The 24761-nt window shown below is 44.1% G+C and overlaps 2 protein-coding genes across 2 annotated transcripts; both read left to right on the top strand.

Moving 5' to 3' along the window:
* The first annotated feature begins 1848 nt into the window (after nucleotides 1–1848).
* On the top strand, nucleotides 1849–9082 carry LOC121835016 (streptococcal hemagglutinin-like). Its single transcript, XM_042288880.1, has 5 exons — nucleotides 1849–2190; nucleotides 4265–4319; nucleotides 4482–4658; nucleotides 5552–7612; nucleotides 8716–9082. Exons 1-5 carry the CDS (start codon nucleotides 2051–2053, stop codon nucleotides 8839–8841), a joined length of 2559 nt encoding a protein of 852 aa, XP_042144814.1. The 5' UTR covers nucleotides 1849–2050; the 3' UTR covers nucleotides 8842–9082.
* A 4081-nt stretch (nucleotides 9083–13163) lies between these two features.
* On the top strand, nucleotides 13164–21851 carry LOC8037568 (serine/threonine-protein kinase haspin). Its single transcript, XM_029973144.4, has 7 exons — nucleotides 13164–13486; nucleotides 15137–15202; nucleotides 15832–15923; nucleotides 16362–16435; nucleotides 17064–17295; nucleotides 18828–18930; nucleotides 20962–21851. The coding sequence occupies exons 1-7, from the start codon at nucleotides 13164–13166 to the stop codon at nucleotides 21209–21211; spliced, it is 1140 nt and encodes a 379-aa protein (XP_029829004.3). The 3' UTR covers nucleotides 21212–21851.
* The last annotated feature ends 2910 nt before the right edge of the window (nucleotides 21852–24761 follow it).

Raw genomic sequence — 24761 nt, 5'->3', positions numbered from 1 at the left:
GTTTTGAATATCCCAGGTTAACTTCTCTGTCTTCTTTTCTGCCCGTCTTCTTTTTCTTGACCTCAATCAGCTCGCTTCACTTGTCACTCATTCTTGTGTTCATTTATGCGACGAACCATCCAAGCGACGGTCGCAAAGGGGTGAGAATCTTTTATTTCTTCATGGCTGCCACGACCATCCGAGGACCACCCGACGCTCACTTGTAAGAAATGGCATATAAGCCGTGACAATTTTTATCACGCGTCTTAACATTGAACTTAAGTCCAAAAACTGAGACAACATGGGCTGAACAAGTAATGCTTTATAAGATTCAAAGAAAAGAAGCAACTATTTCACATCATTTTGAGCAGAGAACATGAGCACACGTAGATGAGGCAAGGAAAAAGTTCTAATAGTTTACAGCACGGCATTGAAATAATGGTTACAATGTGGTTACAATATGCAGCGCATTATCCTCTTGATTGATGGATAAACCATCTGAAACCTGCACGCTCATAACAATACATTTAACCGACAGCTGCTTTCCGACAACCAGGTAAGTCTTTCCTGAGCTGGGTATATTCGAAGTGAAAGACCCATGGTTCCACAGGGAGCGTATCTGGTTCACGCACATACAAGGTGTTTTTGTTTTATTCTTTACAGAACTTTACATATTTTACAAAAAAAAAAAAAAAAAAAAAGGATGTGGCAGATATGTGGATACCGTCTTTCGTTATATCTGTTGGGCTCGGTGAACAATAAATGGGTGAATAACCGTTGCAATGTTTAATAATTAACCAAAATCTGTTAGTAACTTGTTTATTAACGGCTTAATTGGAAGGAGTCATTATTAAAGGCAAACACAATTTCGACAATTCGCGAAAAGGCAACGAAGTTCGCGAAATTTATCGTAAAAGTTTGCCTTTCTTCGCTTGATTCAGAAACCGCGTTATGAAAATAATATCTAGAATAGTGACTTTGTCGTCTTGTGTGGCGCCGGCGAGGCCACCGAAGACACGCTGTCGAGTTAGCGATGAGGGGACAGAAACAACTGTGTCATTCTTCTACGCATCAATATCAGCACAACCTCATTCGCGCTTTCAGCGCGCGGTTTTTTAATTAAGCGAAAAAAGGCAAACTTTTAGCGATGAATATCTCAGGACAGAACGAGCGGGTTGGTAGAGATAATTAAACTTGGGGAGGAAAACCAGGAGGGACAGACAAACACAACAAAAACGAGCACCTTGTTGCATTCGCTCAAAGTTCGTTGTTAAACAGTTCATTAAACAGTTCATTAACCCTTTGCCTACCACAAAAATTAAAAAAAAAAAAAAAATTTAAAAATACCGTTTATATATTTTTTTTTTTTGTGTGTGTTTTATACTCTGTTTTACCTTGTGTTGCCTTGTGTTGTACCGCAGGAAAGGCTACATGCGCGAGCAGCGAGCTCCTTGCCCTGGGGCACACCTCGGCGGCACAAGCTCTCGTGCACCAAAAGCAGCTGCCAACGCTATGAGCTCGCGCTTCTAGCCTTCGCTGCGGTACAACATAAGGTGAAACGGAGTGTATAACACCGTGGTACCGGGTACCGACACGTGCACCGCTCAAAGTGAAAAAAAGAAAAGGCGGGCTGCGCGATTTTTTCCGGATAACTCGACTACAGCGCCGCCCTCATGAGCTCCCGTTGCCGAGCCGCTCCGGTCCCAACACTACCCAAGTATTTTAGTACACTGTACTAGTACTTTAATTGCATTATAATCATAACTTATAACCTCCTTGACTTTTATTATAACCTCCTCGGCTCCGAAGTTGCACCATAGCTCCAAGTAGCCAATCCAAGACATGAGCCAAGAGGCAAAGACGCTCAAGAGTTCAAGACGCCAAGACAAGCCAATCCTATTTTTGAAAACAGGCACTTTTTGTTGCTTGCAGCGGTTGCATTGTTGCAGCTCGATCGAGACGTCCTTATCAATTCCTTATCTGTACGTTTTGTTTTATCAATTAAATTCGGACCTGCGATTATAAAATGACCGCAGTCAACAATCAGTGCTAAGTCTTCAGTAGGAGAGGGATGAAGGTGCTCAAAACGTATGGTCGGAAGTTCAAGACTAGTTTTCTGGAAGTCGGCAAGTCCAGTCGTCCATGGAGCCCTGAAGTCGTACGGGTTCGCAGTCCCAATGATCGTTTCGAGACCATCTTCGACAGCTTGCAGTGAGTAGTTCGGGCATTTTTCTGGTACCCACGCGTACAATATTGTCAATTTTGTTAAGCGTATGTTCAGACGGCGGGAACAGCTGAAAATGAGAAATTTAGCCGGCGCAGTACAACCGCTAGCCTGACCACGGGAAAAGCAACAATTTTCAAGGGATCCATGCAAACGATTTTATTTTTCTAATTATCTGCTTATGGAGCAATATGGCACATCAAAATGAGGTTAATTAGTTCTTCTTTCAAAAGAAACAGAGATTGGTATAATGTGGGAAAAGGATTTTAACACTCCAATCGCGCCTACAAGTGCCGTCCGAAAGAGATTCGGCTCCCCCCTGCCTGCGCTCACGCCGCTTCGCGCCGACACTATGCGGCTGCTATTGACAAAACTATTGACCTATTTGACGCTGTCGTACACGCCGCTTCGCGGCGTCCAGCCGGCAAACCAAGCCCCGCTGTACCAAGTCCCATACCATTTCGTTCAGCGAAATGACGGTGACAACATTAATTTTATCCTGTGTTCACTGTAAAAAAGAAAAAAAAAGTAAATATTGTTTAATGCGTTGGCAAAATAATATGTTAGAGAAAATAAAACAAAAAAAAAAGAATGCCCGCTCTGGGGATCAAACCCGGGATCACTTGCTTACGAGACAGTCATCTTACCACTAAGCTACACCCCGCCTCGAAAAACTCGTTTTGAGAACTCGTTTTCTGCAAGACTTTCGGACGGCACTTGGACGCGTGAGTGGAGTACCGTCGGACGGCACCTGAACGCTCTGCAAGAGTGCCGTCGGACGGTACTCTAGACACTACGGTTAAACATTTTATTTCTTGAAATTACAATGCACATGCGAAAGGTGTATAAACGTCGAAAATTTTACAGCTATGTCAAATTAAACGAGAAATAAGAAAAATACCGAATATACAAAATGTGCCCCACACCCACTGCTATTACTTCTGAAAGTTAGTGTACTCTAACTGTCGTTGTCCATGTTTGGTTCGTCGGAGAGTTGGCCTTCGTGTAAGACACGTGCTTTTCATCCAAGAAATTTTTATATTGTGTGTAACACAGATAATTCACCTCACATCCCCAGCAGAATGCTTTATTTGTGTTCTCCATGGGTTTTGTCATAGCCTTGATTGCAGTTCCTTCATATTTATCATTTTGTCCACCTTGTTGGGAACATAAAAAGTGCACGCCGGCTCAGGACAGCATTGAAAATTATAGTAATGCTTACCGACAAACATATGTTAAGCGACGCCTATAATTTAATTTAAAGTGTGCCCAGAGCCTTTGAGGTCTAACAAAATGTGCCACAATAAGGTTGAATTATGTAAATAATGCCATTTTTGTTACAAAGACTGATGCAAGCAGTTAGTCACGTTAGTCAAGTGCAACCACCACCCCCAGGACTATTTTTGACAACCCACCAGCGTGCGATAAACCTTAAACCTACGTTGAAACCGAAACCAGAGTTTTTCGTCTATCCACAAGATTGTAGAACATAATTCTCTGCACTAAATTCAATTTCTTGACGGTGCTTGGAAACCATCGGTCTTCGGTGATCAATGGCCTATGGGCGCGATCAGTAAAGAGTCAACCTGCATCATGCAGTGGTGATACACAGCTGCACGCCGGTATGATGCTCCTCCAGATGGAGACAAGCAGGAGTTGGGACGGAGCCCAGGATCCTTGCAGCTTCTGTAGCGCTAGCTTTCGCTCTACGTGCTCCAGGTTGCAGTGCATTATACTCTGTTTACCCCCAAGCCCGCCAAACCAATTAGCTGCCCCCCGTTTCATCACCTGACCCAGCTCTCTTTGCATGGGTGTACGCGGGAGCGTGATCACATGCCGAAAGAGATGCGTATGACTTGTCCAGTGATGGCTGTAGCTTCCACCGTAATCTCAGTTTAGGGGTGAACGGAGTATATACTCGGCCACTGATCCCCCCTGCAATATTGTTCACAGCATGCAGAACCAAAACAACCCGGCGAGAGAAAGAAGAGTTGACGAGTGTGTTGTTGCAGCAACTGCCGTCACAGCCTCATTGCTGTTAAATTTTAAATTTTGTTTCAGGGCAAAGTCGAAGAGCAAGGTTAAAGCAGCTGTCGTGACCACAGACACATCTAAGGTAAGTCAGTGAAACATTCACATAAAGACCTTCATGTTGAATGGGACAAATTAAACCAATTGTGGTCAAGTGCCAATTACACATTAAAACATTTCTAAAAAAATTTTTTTTTCTTTTTTTTGGTTGTAATTTTTATGGGAAATGTACGATGCCTCTTTTTAGGGCAATGATGACAAGCGGCAAGCCTCGCCCTGTGGTCTCTTTGATCTTACCTTGGCAAGCAAGACAGAGGAACGCAGCCCTTTGGATAATTTCTGTGTCTACGTTTCGAGCAGTTCGCCCGAGCTCAGGCCGCCAAAGATCAGGAGGGCGAAGCGGCGAATGACCATCCAGTCACCAGTGAGTGGCACGCCATATTTTTATTGGTGCAGTGGCAGCTTTTCAACACACAATCAGCTGGGATCGCAGAGAAAAGCGTGATGGAATGCCACGGAAGCTGTTACAAGAGATGTGACACATCCTTCATTGTGGCAGCGGCAGCTTCTCAACACACAATCAGCTAAGATCGCGGAGAAAAGCGTGACACAATGCCATGAAAGCTGTTACAAGACATGCGACACATACTTCAGAGGACAATCTGTTTGAAAGAGTGGTAAATTGAGAAGAATTCTAAACGCGCCCCAACGGGTATCAAACCCCTGACCCCCATGACTGTAACCTCGACATTCTACAACTGTGCCAATTAGTGGGCAGACGCAAAGTGAGCAGGCTTTGTCTCTAACATGGTGGTCTTTGTTAATGTTCGAACGTGTACGCCGGCGTTTGGCGTTACAGCATTGAGAGCTTGTGGTCGGCGGTCGAACAGTTTATGGAAAGAAACAGGAAATCTAAGATGTATTTACCATCACATAAAAAAGGACAGAGCTTAGAACAATATAACGTGTCATAACCACGGAAAGAAGAACATGCAATATCCACTACAAGCCTTTAAAGAATGTCGTGAGACCATTTTTATTGTTATTTGTTAGTTCACGATTCCCACAGGTTGTGCTGATCTGTAGACAAGCACGTTCCAAAATGCTGAAAAGTTGCACTTAGGAATAAATGTGCCAGCTTTATACACATATATCTGTGTTCTTCAAGAGAGATGAAACTGAAGAAGTAAATTTTCTTAGTTGCAGACATATTCTTTTGCTTTGGTCATGGGAACAGGTCAACAATTCTCTACCACGAAAGTTTTGTGTTGACAACATTTCCTTGTTCTTATTTCTTGACACCTTTCCATCTTTCAGGGGTCTTCTGAATCCTCCAGTAGTGTGGCGCCTGCAGTCTCAAGAAAAAAGAAACGAGGACGGCCAAAAGCAAAGCCACCGCCAGCCAAGCGGCGGGTCAGACCGAGACGAGTAGACGCGGCTCCCGTGAGACATGCTCTGCGTGGAGCTCGATTCGAATCATCAGAAACCGCTACGAGCAGTGGACTGGGAACCGGAAGCTCCAGTAGAAATTGGGACAGACGTGAGAGCGTTGCAGAAATTGCGTCTGACCCCGCCATAGCGATGCTGCAAAAAGAATTCAGCATGATTGAGAAGCACGAACTTGCGACTGAAGCTTGCAGGTCTCGCGGAACTCGTGGCGCCGACGTAAGCAAAAGTTCCGTGCCGTTGTTGCTGCTTCCTGAAAGTGGCTCAAGTTGGGCGACTGCTCGTAGGAAAAGACGAGAACGTGGCATTGCAGAGGGGTCCTCGCAGAGTCCGCCTGAAAGTCGGAAGAGAATGAAGCGCTTGAGTTCGGAGAGAAAGAGGACAGTGCCGCAGGTTGAGAGCGGAAATGTCGTTGAGAGCATATCGGGAGGATATCTCGCATCCGGTCACACGCCGCTGGCAGAAGCTGTGTTGCCACGTCTCGGGGAACGCTGGTCGCCCAATTTTGCCAGCACGCCTGCACCACAGCATCTGCAGAAGGAGGTGGTTCGTGGCAAGAAGGCGTTTTTCCTCAACCTCCTTGACCAGAGTTCGCGGGCATCCCTTGCAGATAGGACAAACTCGATTCTTGCCAATGACTCCTTCGCCTGCATTACACAGCACGAACCAGTAGAGATGTTGAGGTCGAGGGTTGGCTGCGACGTGCCGAGCGAGAAGGACAAGGACCGAAATTCAGAGTTACAGGATGTAACATGGAACCTTCATCAGAAGGACGTCCCTCCCGGGAAGTTGAGTCTTTTAAAGGGGCTCCGTGTCACCCTGGTGGATCTTGCCACAGAGAGTTCGGAAGGTGACAGATGCAAGCCACAAAAGCTGTCGTCTGATCTTGCTCGACAAGATTCCTCAAAGAAGATTGTGTTGAAAGAACTGCGAGTGAACCTCACGGATATTCTGTCTCAAACACAAGGTAAGTTGAAATCCGGTGGCAAACAGAGAGTGGCAAAAAGGAGCAAAAGCAACGGCTCCAGTCGGGACGTATTAACGGAGATCCTTCAGAAATATATGCGTGTCGGGCTCACAGACATTTCACCACAGTCCAAATTTTATCCCCAAGAACGTGCAACAGCAGCGGCCACAAGTACAAATGCCACAAGCACAAGTGCCACAAGCACAAGTGCCACGAGCACAAGTGCCGCAAGCCCAAGTGCCGCAAGCCCAAGTGCCTCAAGCTCAAGTCTCACAAGTTCAAATGCCGTGAGCTCCAGTGTCACAAAAAGTCTGGCGCTGAGCAGACGACAGTCAGATGCCTCATCTTCCAACTACCTCAGCAGCCAAAATTCCTCGGCAGAGATCCTTCCAAGGAACCCACAAGGCAACCTCACAGACACTTTGCCCGATATCAAAAGTCTCCCGAGCTCTTCCTCCAGGCGGGAACCCTCCATGTTGTGTAGGAATGCGGGGTCCAGTACAAGCAGAGGCCTGATGGTCAACGGACTAACTTCGAACCTTCAGTGTTGGAACATCTCAACAGATTTTGGATTGAGGGAAGTACGAGTCAACCTCACGCGTCTGGCACCCCAGATAGAAGCTAATCTCGGGAAGTCACCGCTGGGGGAAAGTGGGAACATTGTTCGAAACGACTCTTCAGGTACTGACTCCACAATTCTGAAGCTAAGCTGCGTCACTTCGATGGTAGCAGACAACACTGGGTTGCAAGTCGTGCAAGCAGACAGACAACGTCGTTTTTCGGAGCTAAGCGAGGATCACGTAGAAGAGTCACTCAAGAAACCCTCTTTGCAAGAAACCAGAGAAAACAAACTACCAAAGGCAAGGGTCGTCTCTGGGCCCAGCTGCATTGCTGCTGCTTCTCCACTCCAGAGAGAAGCTTCGTTGTCCGTGCGCAGAAGTAGCCTCATCTCGAGAAGGCCCAAGGTAAGTTGATGAATATGAACCAATGGCCCGTTAGATTGACTTAATTAGGAGAAAAATTGGCCTCACATTCCAGTAACTTGTTATAAGACAACCTGAGCACATCAAATTTTTTTTACACTCTGTAGTGGATGTTCGGGACAAACAAGTTATTTTATACCAACCTCCCGAGTCGCTTTCACAGATACGCATATTTCACTGCTACCAGTTTTGATGGCAACTTTACAACTGCAAGAAAACCTGTAATTGTGTATTTGAGCTATGTCGCATTCTATAGTTTATACACTAGCTTTTGCACATACGAAGCCTGTCCCAAAGCCATGGTGCTTTGCCAGAGATGCTTATTACCAATGTTGCTTGTGAAGCTAGCTGGCAGTGCGATATAGTTGGCCTCTTCAATGCTGGAAGCCATCAGATCATTTTAGCTGGAAGCCACAAGTACCTAGTTACCTATCCCCAGTCTGCAAGTTCGTATCCCGGCTGAGGTGCCCACAATCTGACGAAGGCTTACTGTAGTGTGGATGACATATACATAATCGAAATCCGATTGGGGCCTGCCCAATGGTTTCAAACTCCTGTTGCATGGTAAAGGTCGATTTAACCAATCCACAGTCATTGTTAAAAGGTTAAAACAGCGCAAAAAACGACGGACAAGGTAAAGAAGGACACGGACAGAGCGCTGCCATCGAAGTGACAGCGCTCTGTCCATGATGGACAAGGTAAAGAAGGACACGGACTGCTCTGTCCGTGTCCTTCTTTACCTTGTCTGTCGTTTTTTCAGCGCTCTGTCCGTGTCCTTCTTTACCTTGTCCGTCGTTTTTTGCGCTGTTTTAACCTTTTAAGAATGTCATACCAACTCGCCCAGGCTTCAACTTTAGCCACAGTCATTGGTTGGGGCCTGCCTTTGTTAGTCAAATGAAGCCACCAAATGTAAGTTAAGGCAACCTGAAGATAAAATATCTTTATGGAAAGTAATATATATATATTGGTTTATTAATTTCTTGATAAGCACAATTTATTTGACAAAGAACTCATTTGATTTGGACATGCTGTAACTTCACCTAGCAACTACATAAAAAAAAAAAAGAAATTCTGCCATGTTTCAGACTTGGGCCTCAATACCGAGGAAGAGCATCCTACCTCCTCTGGCCCCAGATCCTTTTGAAATGCTCCTCGACTTCTGCCGCCAGGAAGAAGCCCTCACGTTCGACCAAGCACTCAACTTCAAGTAAGTAACACGTGATGTTTCGTCCCACAATACCAATATGTGCGCACTGCAGTTATCCAGTTCAGAGCTGGTTAGTTCGACTGAAGTGTTCTGCTTCTAGATGCAAAAACATGCTTCCGAGGTGTGCCTCGGACGCCGTCTGGCTGCGTCCTTGTCTGGCCACAGCATGAAAACCAAGAATGGATATTTGAGTGTACTTGAATCAAATCTCTAAGCAGTGTTCCAAAAGCAAAAAAAAAAAAAAAGTGGCAGCGATCTCTATCTCTAATGTCCCATGATACGTGGAATGCAGTATTTCCAGAGCAGTCGTTTAAATTTGACGTCTGACGTCGCATCACGTGACACATCTCACATTACTGGGTGGATAGTCACGTGACATCACGGCGTCATGTGCTGTCATGTCATGTCGCCTGATACAGTCAGGGTGTCTAGCGACCGGGAAAACCTGGAATTGTCGGGGAAATTTTAATTACCGGGAAAAATCAGGGAAATTGTCAAAAAGCGAGCCCAGTCAGGGAAAATGAGCCGAAAACGCCATTGAGTTCCCTGAGCAAAGAGAAGATTTGGGGGCAGAAAAATATGCACTGAATTCTGCTTAGAGTGGAACGCGGGCTCTGCTTACCCAATGTAGAGTGTGCTGCCCGATGCAAAGAGAACAGCTGACAAATCCAGTCCAAGCCTTGGATTGGATTGAGGGCACGACACTAGACTAGATCCAGTTAGAGCTACTGATTTAGTAACCGATCGGAAAGCTGCAGACTCCAATCCAATCCAAGCCTTAACCCAAAAGTATCCGAAAGTGTGCATCTGGCGGCCATGCTACTATTAGGTTATTGATGTATGTGGTTGAGCGTCGTGTTTTCATGATGTTTCCAGAAGTAGCCTCTTCACTGACGATGTTGGTGGCAAGAAAGGGCTCGTTTAATCCGGACTGGACGAACCCGAATATTTTGGAATGTGCAAGTTGGGTTAAGTCCGTGCAAAATTATCCTCGCAGTGCTCAATGCTCAATGCCTTGTGTTGTAATGCTCTTATATATTTAACCGCCTCCATAGTGGTCAGGGAATTTCACCTGAAATTGTCAGGGAAAGCCTGGAAAAGTAAAAGATTTTCAAAATAATAATTTGCTAGACACCCTGCAGTGATGGAAGTGCTACACCATTTGTGCCTAATTGCATCATGAAAGAGAGTTTGCTACATCTTATGCCAAAGTGCCATTTCTGCTGAGAATTGTGCCACCCCTGCACTGAAATGGGCTTAAATAAGCAAAGCAAGAAACTTTAATATTTATTATTAGTTAATTTGAAGGGACATTGAGCTTTAAATTTTTTGCCAGGCGATTTATTATGGTGTTGGCAGACTACCCAATTAATATTTTGCTACAGCGTTGCATACATTTTTAATAAAGTACAAAAATGCAACTGCTCGTTACCGAAACTGGACTGGGGAGGAAGAGGGGAGAGAGTTGAGGAAGTCACGTTGCTACACCCGATCACATTTTCCTTTTTTTTTTTCCTTCGTTTTTGTGGTTGTGCGAAGCAGACGAAAAATGCATACGTCGCACTCTGCACAATAAACGCAAAAGTCAAGCGCTTTGTGCTTGACGTTTGCACAGTTTTCAAGCTCTTACCAATTCGTGTTTGTAAGACGAGCAATGTCTTCAGCCAGGAGAAGGGGCGATGACTCGGCAACATCTTTGTGTGTATCAGCTTGGTGGTCGTGCGTGCCGTGCGGAATATATCCTAATTGTTTTGATCGGTAAAAGATTTCTTTTTCGAAGCTAGACAGATTTGCCGGTACTGTGAACAACAGTTCTGAAGTAGAGGTCCCACACCCGTCACCCGCCGCCATCGCATTGTCTGCCTCTTTCAGCCGTCCAGCCCGCGAGTCCCGCGATACGACGCCATGTTGAGAATTACACAGAGAATGCACAGAGTGCTTCCGGTTCTCTGAACAAACTTTTTTTCCAATGAACTTATTTGCAGCTTCGTTAGAAACCACAAAAAATGGGTATCACATTTTTTTTTCTATTTTTAACATTCAGTGTGTGCTTTTGATGACCCACGACTTTGTTTATATTTGGTGTGTGTGTCTAAACCATAGAGAACGGCACGTGACCACAGAGAAGAGAGTGAGCGTGACTCAAACCGGCCAGTTCTCGATCGGCGGTTTTCGGGCGGACAAAAAACAAATTTCGCGCCGCACATTATGTTTTGAGTAGTTAGGCTCTCATATGTCATGTACAAATAAAACCCCTGGTGAACATCAATACCCTGTCAGTGTCCCTTCAATATTCGAAAAAGTAGGAGGAAAGTAAAAAGATACAAATATGTATTTCACTGAGTCTCTACTCACCATATAGTTTGTTTCATCTTAGGTTGGAGCACATTTGAAGGCTCAAACACATACAACCCCAAACATACATACTAAAAGTGCAAGTCACAGGACATTCGCTGCACTTGATTGGTTTAGCCGATGAAAGAGCACGAGCAGAAAGATGGACGGATGCCATGATGTTGAGCTTCAATGCTGTTTGGCCGCTCCCATTGGCTCGTAGTGTCGGCTGCACTTCAAATTGGGGTGAAACAAAGTGTTGGGATTGCTCGTCAACTGCACTGTCCGCTCGATGGGTTGGCAAGTTGATCGTTGACGTCGTCTAAATTTCTTCTACTCCTGATGAGATCACTTGATCATCATGTCTGCCTCCAGCCACTCTCACCAGCGCGCAGGCGTCAAGCTTCACCGCGTTGCACACGCGTTCTGGGTGCAGCGGCTAACCTGGGTGAGCGTCTGGGTTAGCGCAGTAGGCTCAGTAATTATGCTCAGTGCTATTCCATGTCTACCTTTTTTGGTCTTGATGGTAGGTTGATCTCTAATCTTAAAAGGCTGCGCCTAGAAGGAGAAAGAAAATGTGGGTCTACATTGAATAAATACGGTAGTCAAGGTTGTTTCCATGCAGCTGTCGATCGAAAGAGCAGCAAACTTTGACTTCACTCTGGTCTCAATGCCCCTAAAGAGCCGGATCACTTTCAAAGCACAAGTGCAGATTTTGATATTATTTGTGGATGTTTCTTTTTGTAGTTTTATTAGAGTCTTGAGTTTTGTACGTTCATAAAACGTGGGAGACGCATCTTTATTGATAGACGTGTTAGCGGATATGCCGGTTTTTGCTGACGTTTTACGGAACTTATAATTGGAGGCTAAATATACTACCGGGTGTAAAAGTGGGAGGGGAGAGAGGTTCTATTCCAATTGAAGTGTCGCGCTATCGTTCATTTTGCAAGCATTTTTAGTACTTATTGTAAATGGAACCCACTCTGACCAGAGTCTTTTTTTTTTCAAAAAGAAGGCTCTGTGTTTCTTTTGTACCATATCCCTATTACAAGAGATAATAAGTAATATGCTCCAGTATCAAAGAACCCTCAGTCATTATCAAAGATGACCTCATTTGGCAACGCAATCACTTTATCGTTTTAAGTGATGCACTAACATATGTTGGTATCTGCTCCAAAAGTGTGAGTGGCTGCCCCAAACCAATACTTTGCCTGCTGCCGAACCTGCTAAAAAGGGTCAGATGCTGCTTCTATCACTGCTTACAGCATGCGATATGGTCACCTGACATCATGGCGTCAAGTCATGGTGTCATGTCATCTGGTATAGTGCCTCATGATGCAACGTCATGTCACACCACGGCTGGTCGTTGACCGGTTGCGCTGACACGTCCTGCAATGGGTACATGCGAACGCATGGACAGACAGATTTCTGGGAGCAGGAGCTTTAACGGACTTTCAAGAACTGCGTTATTCCATAGCTGGCCCAGCAATGACCCGGTACCTTGGAGGCTATTTATTTATTGACAAAAACAACCTGCAGCACCGAAGCATTACAGCAGGTACAGCCTAGTATTAATAACAAAACAAACAAAAATTACTTGTTTGTGTAACATGAGCAGGTAACAAATCAGTAAAGGCTGTTAATTAAACACAAAATCAAGTTTAAAACCAATCAAGTTAAATATCAAAATCACTTCCTCAAGGAAGTGATCCCATGTTAATACTTATAATGGCAGGCTGGGGCAATGCATTCCACTCGGTGATTGCTTGGAAAAAATGAATATATTGTGCGACAACTGCAACAATTGCCACAGGGCTAACTGCAACAATTGGCACTGGGCTAACGGCAACAATGGCCGCTTGCCGCTGGGCTAATGGCAACAATTGCCACTTGTCTAACTGCAACAATTGCCTCTAAGCTAACTACAACTTTGGAACTGGACTAACTGCAACATTTGCCACTGGACTAATGGCAACATTTTCCACTGGCCTAATGACAACAACTGCCACTGGGACAACGGCAACAAAACAATTACCACTGGCCTACTTGTTGAACTGCAACAATTGCTTCTGTGTTAACTGCAATAATTGCCACTGGGCTAACTGCAGCAAGTGCCACGCTTCTCCGGCATATCTCTGCAGGTCCCTCCGATCCTGCCGGAAGATCGGCGAGGGTCTTTACGGCGAGGTGTTCCGCCTCCAACGTGGCTCCGAGACCTCAGTGGTCAAAATCGTTCCAGTCGGAGGGTCCGTTCTCGTCAACACGGAGCAGCAGAAGTCCGTTGAACAGATTCTCCCAGAGGTCATCATCTCCCTGTGAGTTGGCACCAGCATGTCCGTTTTAAAAGCTGCTGTTCCCTCACAACAAAAATAATAATAGTGGTACCACATTTTCTGGTCTATAAGTAGCACACCCCTATAAACGGACGTTTTCAGAAGAGTTGGTAAACAAGTCACACCTTTGTATAATTCATACATTTCTAAGGTCACTACGGCAAAATTGTATTGAAAAGTCTGCAGAAGTGCATCATGATCGTAATATATGTGTAAACGAGAGCAAGTTTCACCGTTCTCGTCAACGAATCGAACAAGAAATATGGCCCCCCGTGGCAAAATTTTGCAGTAAAGGTTTATACCTATACGAAAAAAAAAATGTGTGTAAATTGCACCATCGTATAAAACAGACTGATAGAAATAAAAAAAAAAAAAAAATGTAACATGCATTGGCAATTACGGTTAGAATGACAATAATTGTTTATTTATTTGGTACCATTGTACAACCATAAAATTTTAATGCAACACGTATGAAAAAAAATTGCAGTTTGTCAAGATATTGTTTGTTTTACATGCTGTGAGGTAGATGAGTAACTAAGGTCATGCTTGAAAGAAGCAAAAAAAAATATTTTCTTGCAGTGAAGGGTCAATAAGGAGGGGTGGCATCTTAAAGGAGCTGTGCAACGATTTTAACTTTGAAAGAATTTGCATCTTCTACTTTTGACATTGTTTATCTTGATAGAAAGGACAGAAAACATATCTCCTTCCTTCGAATTGTTGCGATTCTGCAGCGTAATCGTGAAGCAAAAATTAGAATATTTCCAGACCTGCAGCCGCGAGCGGCGGCCATGAGAACCACGCGGCATGACGTCAATGGGGGACTTGTAAGAAGATAGGAAGTTGTGCAAATACCTGCTCGATAAAAGATAATTTTTCTATAAATCTTGTCATTCCAACATAAATATAAATGCATCAAAAAGATGGTATCACCGACAAAACTTTTATTATACGGAGTTTTAGTGGCGCCATCTATCCAGGTCAACAGCACCGTCGGCTCTATCTGCTATCGCAAACAGCCACCGGAAGCGGGAGGGAGACAGGGTCAGAGCCGGACGGGGATAGCCGGACCTGAATGAGATTTGCCTCCTTTCGCCATATTGATCACTCTGCGCAAGTACGTGGTCATCTGGCTGCGAGCGGGTGAGTTCTCGCTGCTCACTGATGGCTCTAGAGAGAGAGCTTCACTGGAACCCTGCGCCACCCCCATTGACGTCACAGCGCACGTGACTCGGAAGGTGGTGAAGGAGTTGAGAGGTGCCGAAAACCTCAATCTTTGTCCATTTTAAAACAAAAACTAGCACATGCAGGCAAAAGCGGTTTTTTGTTCTTTACTTCAGAAAGGTCGAGACACCACTCCCAAATTATTTAAGCAAAGCACTGAAATTGTTGCACAGCTCCTTTAAGCTAGCAGGGTGGCGTCAATGTTGCATAGAAATAGAGTGTCATGTGGCACGTCTACGAGCTGCTAGTCGACAACGTCAGTAAAAAAAACAACTGTAGATCGTAAGACTTCTTTGCCAAAGTCTCCAAATCATGCTAAATACACATATGTTTTAATAAATGAATATAAGTTGGTAAGTTCAAGATTCAAGGAAGCTCCAATCACAGTTTTTTCACTGGCTTTCCGAACAGAGACCTGAGTTCCCTGCGCAACCAGGCATCAAGTGCAAGTTGTCGCAGCTTTATAGAGTTCAAGAGGTATGAATTGCTTTTGGCAACTAGCCAGTTTATTTATTTATTTATTTATTTATACTACTGGTCCTTGTTCAGGACCATTGTAGGAATGGTTACATTCATAAGGTTACAAAATAGCCATCAAACAAACAAACAAACACAAGAACCATATGACGCTAATATGTCACGAAAGGAAAAACATGCAAGCAAATACAAATAGAAACAAAATCTTCACTCAACATTGAAATGTTTTCTAACAGAATCAAGAAATGAAATTAGGGAACTAGAGCTCGTTATTTCAGCGGGTAAGTTATTCCAATCTTTGAAAGTGCGAGGAAAAAAAGAGTATTGGAAAACATTATTTCGCGGTAACGGCTCAGTGATATAATACGGATGCTGGCTACGTGTATTGGAGCGTGCAGAAAATGATATATACTTGTCCCGATTGATGTTGATCATGCCATGAATTATCTGGAAGAGTAGTTTCAATCTGTTAATAGTATTTCTCGTGCTAAGTGTTGATAATTGTGCTTTATTAAGTAACTCACTAACTGAAGCATGCCTGCTTCAGTTAGTGAAGCAGGCATGCTTCACTAACTGAAGCACCTTCACTAACCTTATGGTCGGATTGTAACAGCTACTTTTGCTTACAGAGTGCACTGTGTTCAGGACACATACCATCGTGTGCTTCTGAAGCAGTGGGACCTCTTTGACTCGAAGAAGGGAAGTGAAAACGACCGACCAGGTAAGCGAAATCAAATTGCGGCGAGGTTCATTAAATCATGCTACGATGAGCCACTCAGACATGCCTTCCTGCGATGTGCTGACCGTCATGCTCACTTGAACGAAGTGAATCATGCGCCCACTATTCAGACTAGTGAAGACTGATTGAGACATTTGCATTTGAGTGCGATGACTGCATTACAACTGTTTGGGACCGGTTATGACGAGAGCGCAGTGGTGCCATCTGTCGGGCAGCATTCCACGCATAATTTTTTTTATTGTGCGCTTGAAGTAGTTTTGACAGTGTTATAAGTGATCATTCTCATAGCTCGTACCTGTATGCCGTAAATGCTGGGTTATCACTGCAAAACACCACTTCTGTCAGGCGTTTATTTTTTTTTCCTTCTGTGGCATGTACTATGTCCAACAGAACGTTTGACATACATCTCATTTTCTGCAGACTTCTATGAGGCAAGCCAGATGTTTGTGGTCTTTGAGTTCGCAGACGGCGGGGAAAGCCTCGAATGTTTCAAGGTTTGTCTTTCGCATTGTTTATTCGAGTTTTATTGGTTCCATTCATTAACTGTAAACCACCAAAACAGCCCTAACCCCTTCACAGTCGGTTTTTTTTTTTTCCGAAATATGTTTCACCAATGGTTGCGTTTTGTTTTCAAAGGAATTGTATAAAGAAAGGGTCAGTGCACAATTTTTGTTTTTTTAATTATGTAGGACGAGCATGTGCGATGCTTGCAAGCTGTTCAGGTTCAGAACAATTTAATGGCAATATTACATCGCCATCAAACGATGAGCTCTCATCTCCTGAATTAAATTCTGAGAAGCGTTGAAAGTTAAAATCGGAAGAGCCGGCACTCCAATTTCCAGTACCGTAAGAGCAGCCGACACGTGAAGCGACCATCCGGCTCATATCACTCGTGTGGAGCGTGAAATTTTGAAACTATAAATAGCCCCAGCAAAGCGAAACACAGTGCAGATGTAATGTTTATAGGTTACCAAAGACACAACAAATAACGCCACCTTCCGGAGAGTGCACAATTTTGCGTTCACGCAGGAACTTTTAAATATGCAATTGCCGCCGTACCACATGCGACGGCGACCGTCAAAGGGTTCAGGGCGGCAATGTGGCGAAACGTCCCTCCCACAGATCAGGACTGCAGGGGAAGCAGAGAGCATCTTCCTGCAAGTTGCATGCGCACTCGCGGTGGCCGAGGTGGCACTGGAGTACGAACACCGGGACCTCCACTGGGGGAACCTTCTCGTGACTAGGACGCCGGAAAAGCGCGCCTCCTACCGCCTGCCCGAGGGAACGTTCGACCTGGACACGTGTGGCGTCAGCGTGTCCCTCATCGACTACAGCTTGTCCCGGCTACGTAACGGTAACGCCGATGTCATACTTTTCGAACTATGAACCATTGCACCGAGGGCTCTCTGGGCGGCAACATTTTGTTCAACCGCAGCGCCATCCGCATACATCTGGGCATTCCAACGAAATTGTCGGGGTGAAAGAGAGAAAGGGCATGTGCACGATCCCGATAGTAGACGACAAACCGGTCGTCCTCCACGGGCATTTCAACCCGTTCAGTGGGATAGAAGAGGCAAAGGGCACGTGCCGTTCTCATCGTTTGGGCAGTTCCGGTCGGCTCTGCCACCGAAACCGCCCGAACATGGAAACTAATTTCCCTCTCTTCTCTCACCCCGATAGAACGTCTTACAAACTGCAAAGGTAAATTCCGGTTAAAAAAAAAGTTTTTCCTTAGATGGGCTGCCCCTGGTGCATAGTCCAGTGCCTGGTCTGTATGTACACATCTCCCTTGAATGGTAGCCAAGGATATAACAATTTAGGCTACTAAAGTTTTCGATAAGGCGAGAGTGGGAGGGAGGAGCTTCAGTTGTCGCACCTCGAGCACGAGCTTCCTACCTTTGACAATGCTTTGGAGTCAAGGGCACCTTGAGCTCGTGGCCGAAGCACTGCAGAAGGCATATAGTGCATGCTGGAGACCAAGCGTTCGATAAACCCACCACGTCACTCTCATTCGGTCAGCGACTACACGCATTGAGATAAGCAGTGAAACCTTTCTTAGTATACAATTTTTTTCTCTTTATAGAGACGACCGATATGTGCACACACGACGGGTGAAGATTAATTACATCTAAACTGTTTCACGACTAAACTGATATTCTTGGGAATACAATAACAATGCGGAAATAATGTTGTTATATTAGGCATACATTTCAAATGGCATATAAACTTGGGAACGTGTTGGTTAAGGACAAAGACAACAGAAATAATAAGACACTTAAAACAAAGGAACGACGGACACTTCTTCTTTTGAAAGAAGTGTCAATTGTCTTTTTGTTTTAAGTGTCTTATTGTTTCTGTCGCCTTTTTCCAATGGCACTTGGCTAGTTGTGAGGGTCACTTTGAATGACATAGCGAAGCTGTTGCAATTTTAATAAAAATTACAGGCACATTCATTCGACCAAACGTGATGAAATGTGGTAGCTTTACAGGAACATCATTAGTGAAACCAATGGGGAAAGGAAATGGTGTGGCAATGAAACGGTTGTAATACATTGTGCACACATCGAAGACGATGTCAAGAACGGCATCTAGAATGACGTTGAGGACGTTGTTAAGGACAACCTCAAGGACGCCGTCCAAGACAAGGAGGTCAGCATTTAGGACGACCTGAAGGACGTCGGCCTCAGCTACCGAAGCTTACGAGAATATGTGACCTTTCAATTCAGCCATGGGCATTACATGGCCTTGATTACACGACCTTGAGGATGAAGACACAACCTTGAGCACAGTTGGGCCTATAAGGCTACCGCTTTAAAAGTTAGTGCAGTGACAAGTGTTTGCATTCACTACCTATCTTCCCAATGCTGAAACGTCGTCATGCCGCAGGTGGGACAGTCATATTCACGGACCTTTCTGAAGACGCATCGTTGTTCGAGGGCACGGGTGATCACCAGTTCGAGGTCTACCGACTAATGAAGCAGCACAATGGGTATGACGTCGACCCTGCCTTGCTTGACATCATCACAGAACCAATGCAGAATGTGTTGTAGGGCTGGGTTTCTAGTGAAAAGTTACGCTAGTCTGATTCATGGGCCACGGTCATATAGACCTTTTCATCCTCCTCCGCATGCTCCGCTCTCCCCTCCGCGCCTTGGCGGATGCGTTGTATTCGTGTTTTTCGTCGCATTTCACCATGCTTTCTTGTCTTACTTCGGAAACTACTCGACGACCAAGACATCACGAGGGTTCAAAGGTCCTTATGAAACCGAGGTTTGTTTACTAATAGTGACGGAACATTCTCAAAATATCGAAAACAGTTTCTTTTGATTATATGAGGAAACTCGCGGGGGGGGTAGGCAACGAACGTTTTACTTGTATTTTATCTGAGGCTAAAAGTAATGGTACGTCAACATCAGGCGATTTGTTTGTTCATAACATCACACATACTTGTGTTTAAGGTTCTCAATCTTTTTTTTTGTGACGTAAACATTTGGTTCGTCGGTTTACATATGAAGCTTAAAAAATTGTATACCATGCTCACTCCCATTTCGACAGTCATTTAAGTGATTGATTGATTATGTTTAGATAACCAGTGCCATTTACTTTATTAATCTTACCACAAAGGTTGAGTCTTCTCGCGTAAGAAACTTAACAGTTGAGAGTTTTAGAATAGCGTGCACATTGAAATAACGTTGTTGCTATTTGCAAATCCAAAACGCGGTTTAGGTTGGGCTCATGCGCAATAATGACGATACTTTTTGCTCCTTTTTTTTTTGCGTACGCTCTTTTATTTCTTTTGCCTGTATGTGGAGACCACAATTATTGACGCCAAAAAAAAGAAAAAGAGCCGTCTTCATAACAATCACTTGTGTCCAGGATTGTCGATGGCGAATAGAGGTTTACTTTTGGTGGCTGGCGACGCCGAAATTTAAAGAGCGAATCTGTTCAAACAAATAACTATTTGTTCACACAGGTCCGTGAAGTGGTGCCTAGCGCTAGAATTCAGCCAAACTTTCCGAGGTATTTCTCCTCCTGCGCCCTTTAATTTTATTTGGCCAATTTTACGGAAGGAAAATGCCAGATTTAATTTGATGGGACTGTCACTTATATCTTGAGTAAGCAAATGTTTATATAAAAATAATTTCCTAAGGCCAATATCGCGAAATGCTGCTCATGAGTACTTTAGAAGGGTTGATAATTAAGAAATTTCCTACTCGGCCTGTCAAAACATAGTCGAGTACTGTTAAAAAAAAAAAAAAAGGCCGAGATGATACTTGGTTATATAAATTATCTGCGTCACCACACGATACGTTTTTAGTCTGCGAAGTTCACTAAATTTTAGGTGCCCCGAAAACCAAACAGTGAGTAGTAAACTCGCGAGTTCATCTGTTCTGACCGATTCAGCACATTGCTAATCAAGCTGTCGATATGCTTCTTCACATTCACGTGTTAGTCTCTTTATTAGTTTGTTTTTCTAGAAACTGGTGGGTCATCGGGCACGGCTGCAGACGATGGTAATCTTCCCCGTACATCAGTCAGGCGTTTCGCAACCGACCATAATCAGATACACCAAAGGAGTTGGTCAAAAAGCCCGCAGTTTAGGCTAAAATAAAATACACCTCGTAGTCCTTAAAAGTGGTTCAATACCACCGTTTCATTGGTTGTGTGCTTCAAAGAAAATAATCGTATCACAAAATTAAGCAACAACAGCGTAAAACAGCAACATAGCCGAATTCATGTTGAAACCAAAACCAACCAAATTGAAGCAACCTAATGGCGCCGAGTGCGTCAGTGCCCTCTATCCACCGGTGAGGCAACTACTAAAATGAAAAGGTCTATAGCAGCATAGCCCTATCACAGACATCATACATCATATTGTCACAATTCCCTGTGACATGTTAAGCAACTCTGGGATGGCATGGCACCACAAGACACGCAGCATGGGCCCAGCTCCGTCGAAACACATCCTGTACATCTCCAAGTGTACCAGATATAATCAAGCCATCTTTTTCCTCTGCAGGAACGATTGGAAGAGCTTTTCACCGTACACGAATGTCTTGTGGCTCCACTACCTGCTGCAAAAGTTGCTCCAAGAGAAGCACTACCGCAAGACTGGCATTCGGCACAACGCGGCAGTTGGCAGGTTGTGCAACTGGGCCAACCTGGTTCTTCTGTGCAACTCGGCATCAGAGTTTGTGCGCAACTGCAGTGTCACCGAGCGCAACCCATCACCGGCTCTTTGTGTGCGTCGCAGGAACATCAGAGTGTGATGCTTCTACATGATAGTGGTGTGTCTATTGCATTGCGTGTGTTCCTGTATTGCAACTCGGTATTTTGCAACAACCATCCGTCACTATCGCAATATGGGTTGCTTTACGACTGCTCCCGCCTATTCATTGTCACCACATAATTTTAGCAGTGATCCACTGTAGTGTTCGCCTAAATAGATTCACTTCATCAGCTGAATGTGTTGTGGGTCACAGAATCATTCCACACATCTGCTTTAGTTTACGCTCCCCTCATTTGTACAGTTCATCCATTTAATTCGTTTTTACTGCTGTACCCCAAAGTAATGTGTGTAGATCATAGTGATGGGCCAAACTTTTGCCAAATCTAAAATTCGGTGCCAAATGTTTTTAGAGATTCAACAGAAATACATTGTTGTCAGACCTAAAAGTTGATAGTTTGTTTTCCCAAACGAAGAAGTTTTTAGGTTTTTTTTTAACGCATATTGACACAGTTGTTATTAAATAAGGTGTTATTCTACAAGATAACTGTATTGGTGTCATTTTTGTGCATTTACTGGCAATTTTACAGCGACTTTTCGCAGAAGTGGTGCAACGAGGTTGGGTGGTAGCGAAGTAGGGGGCAGAGTTTCGGTTTCGAGGCCTCATCAGCACAAGCCTGCAAGTTTTTAATAATATCGAGCAAGCGTCGACAGTCGGGCCAGCCAGCGCCGTGCTGCGGATGCATGCGGCGAAACGGGAGAGATTAGGCGCTTGCGCACAAAGCTCTTTCCGGTACGAGCGTCGTCTGCTAGCCTATTCCGTTGACCGCACACAGCCACTGGTTCGTAGCAAAGGAACACAGGGGGCTGATTGACATCATTGTTCATCCAACGCCCACTTCTCTCTCTTTTAGGGGTGAAGCTCCTTAGGGTCTAGCCTTGTCCGTCCGGCGTCCGTGCTCACATTGATCTTGCTGGTGCTCGTGCTCGCGCAGGGCAAAAAAAAAAAAAATGTTTGCGCAGTTGACAGGATTGGAACCTGTGCGGGGAGACCCCAATGGATTTCTAGTCCATCGTTTTAACCACTCGGCCACGACTGCGGTACGAGTAGGGGGCTCTGAGATGCGGTAGTAACTCAAGAGCTGGGGATGCCATGGATGAAACGGTGCATGTAGCCCCTCAATGTCTATACAGGAGAGGGCGCTGCGGTCAAATGCGTATATAATTGCATTAAACTTTGCATGCATTGGCTCAACGTTCATAGACGAGAGGGCGCTGTGGTCAAATGCTCAAATGCGTATATAACCACGTTCCATACCATACATTCTTTTTCTGACATGAATGAAAAGGAACAAAAGGCTCGGCATGCTGCAGCTCAACGTCTACGCAACCAAGCACCACCAGAGCTTCGCCCCAGTCAACATCATTCATTACGTGGAGATGTAATTTTTGTTTTCTGCTTCTCTTATCTGCTGGTAGAATAAATGCCTGATGAGCGTGCGCCGACGTGATACTCGTCTTGCGCGGCATAAACAGTGACACAATGACGCGCGGTTTACACTACACCTGAGCAGTATTACACAAGCAAGCGCTGTCCAGATCTTTGCTTACTTAGAGGCAGTTAGCTGTACCAGCAGATAAGGAGTGCGCAGGCAACGGAATATCCTATCAGATGACACTCGCACCGGAAAGAGCTTTGTGCACACGCATCTTATCTCTCCTGTATCGCCACACGCCTCCGCAGCACGGCGCTGGCCGGCTCGGCAATCGGCACTCGCTTGATATTAAAAATTCGGCCACTGTACATTCTTGCAATAAAGGCAATAACACTGCTCTTACCTTCTCTGCGAGTCACAGTTTCGTGCACGAAAATGAATGCAACGGCTGCTGAGCCTTCACCAGAAGAAAATGTTATTGTAAATATTATTTTATTTATTTTTTTTTTTTTGTTTCAGATTTGCATAAAATTGTGCGTCTCATATTTGCAATGTCTCGTTTTTAACTTCTCAAATTCCAGTTTCTGATGTTAGGACACAAGCAGACGTTTAGTAGTTACGAATGTCATATTTGCAACGTCAAGCATGGGATAGTTCTGTGTTTACTTTTATGCAGACAGATGAAAACCGTGAAACAACACTAATTAAAAAGCAGTATTTTGTTTTGGCACGAGCTGAGAACAGGACTGCTATAATGGCGAGGAGGGCTTTAAGGGGGGACATGGCCTCGGAATTCAAAATTTTCAGAAAAAAGTTTTTTAAAAAAATGATGTTTATGTTTATTAACTTCCAAAGAATGGTTTCAGAAACTTTCATTTATAAACATGCAGGATTTATCTCAGAATAAATTATTTTCAACATGTCGGCAGCCCTCAGAGTCAGCAGAAGGCAAGTTTTTTCGCGTTTCTTTATTTAGTGCTGCTTCATACTCGTTTAACCTAGCCAGAACATTTCACCCTCATTGGAAGTGCCATTTACTCTAGATTTAGCCCATAGAAGCTTTCGAAGTTTAGAAGTATCAATGGCCAGGAGGACCCAATACATCCAAACAGAAAAAAATTCAGAAAATTTGGTATGAGCAATTTTATTGGTTGAGACCTGAAACAGGGTTTACGATTGGTCCTTCCCGGTGACGTGATATTTTGTCGTCTTCAGTAACGCCCCTTTACAGTATCTTCCACTTCAGATCCTATTCCTGCTTTGCTGCTCCTTCTCAGTGTGATTTGCCTCTTAGTTCTTGCCAGTTTATCTGTCAGGGAATGCCTGCTACAAAAGTCAGCGTGCCTACAAACAACACAAACTGGTAGCTATTGCCAAGGGAACAGAGAAGTCTCAAAGAGGATTTTGCCTACCTCGGACTCGCAGAAAAGAAACCTAAAGTTGAAACTTCAAATGCATTTTTCTCAGTTTCCCTTTTTGGCAGGAAATGTGGTATGGGGAAATGTATCATTAGACACTTTGATATGTAAAGATTTCATTCAGTGTCGTCCTTGACAGAAATTTCCTGAGGAACAAGTTAAGGTACTCAAAATCTGAAAAAGCTAAATTCTTCATGACAAAAACTGAATATTTTGAAACTCAGAAATTTGTTAAAATCATTGCACTTTTTGGGTGTTATTTTCTCTAGAATTGCATTTTCTACAATTAATTTTTACCTTACCTTGCACTATGGGTATTCTACTTCACATTAAACCAAACATTTTGTGGATTGCAATTAATATTTTTTTTAAATACATTTCCTAATAAAATGACTTTTTCTGGAGCTTGTTCAGCACAGTATGTTGTAGAGTTGGCCGATAAGACTGAATCTTTAGATGCCATCAATCCCAATGGGGTTCAATTCACACTGAAAGTTTGAATCAATTTGAGACATTGGTTCAAAAGTTGACCCTCCCAGGCCATGTCCCCCCTTAAAATACTTGTCAATTTTGTAACTACCTCGTGCGCCACTGGAAATACCAAATGAAGGTAACATTATCCAGAATGTACTGCAACATGTCATTTGTGCAGTAGACTGCATGAATTTGAGGTCAATATTCTTTACTTGAGGCAGAAAATATTGAAAACCACTCACAAAGGCTGTCAAATACAGTTACC

The sequence above is a fragment of the Ixodes scapularis genome, unplaced genomic scaffold (assembly GCF_016920785.2).
Source record: "Ixodes scapularis isolate PalLabHiFi unplaced genomic scaffold, ASM1692078v2 PGA_scaffold11__112_contigs__length_91849675, whole genome shotgun sequence".
NCBI lineage: Eukaryota > Metazoa > Arthropoda > Arachnida > Ixodida > Ixodidae > Ixodes > Ixodes scapularis.
This window is presented reverse-complemented; position numbering and strand designations above follow the sequence as displayed.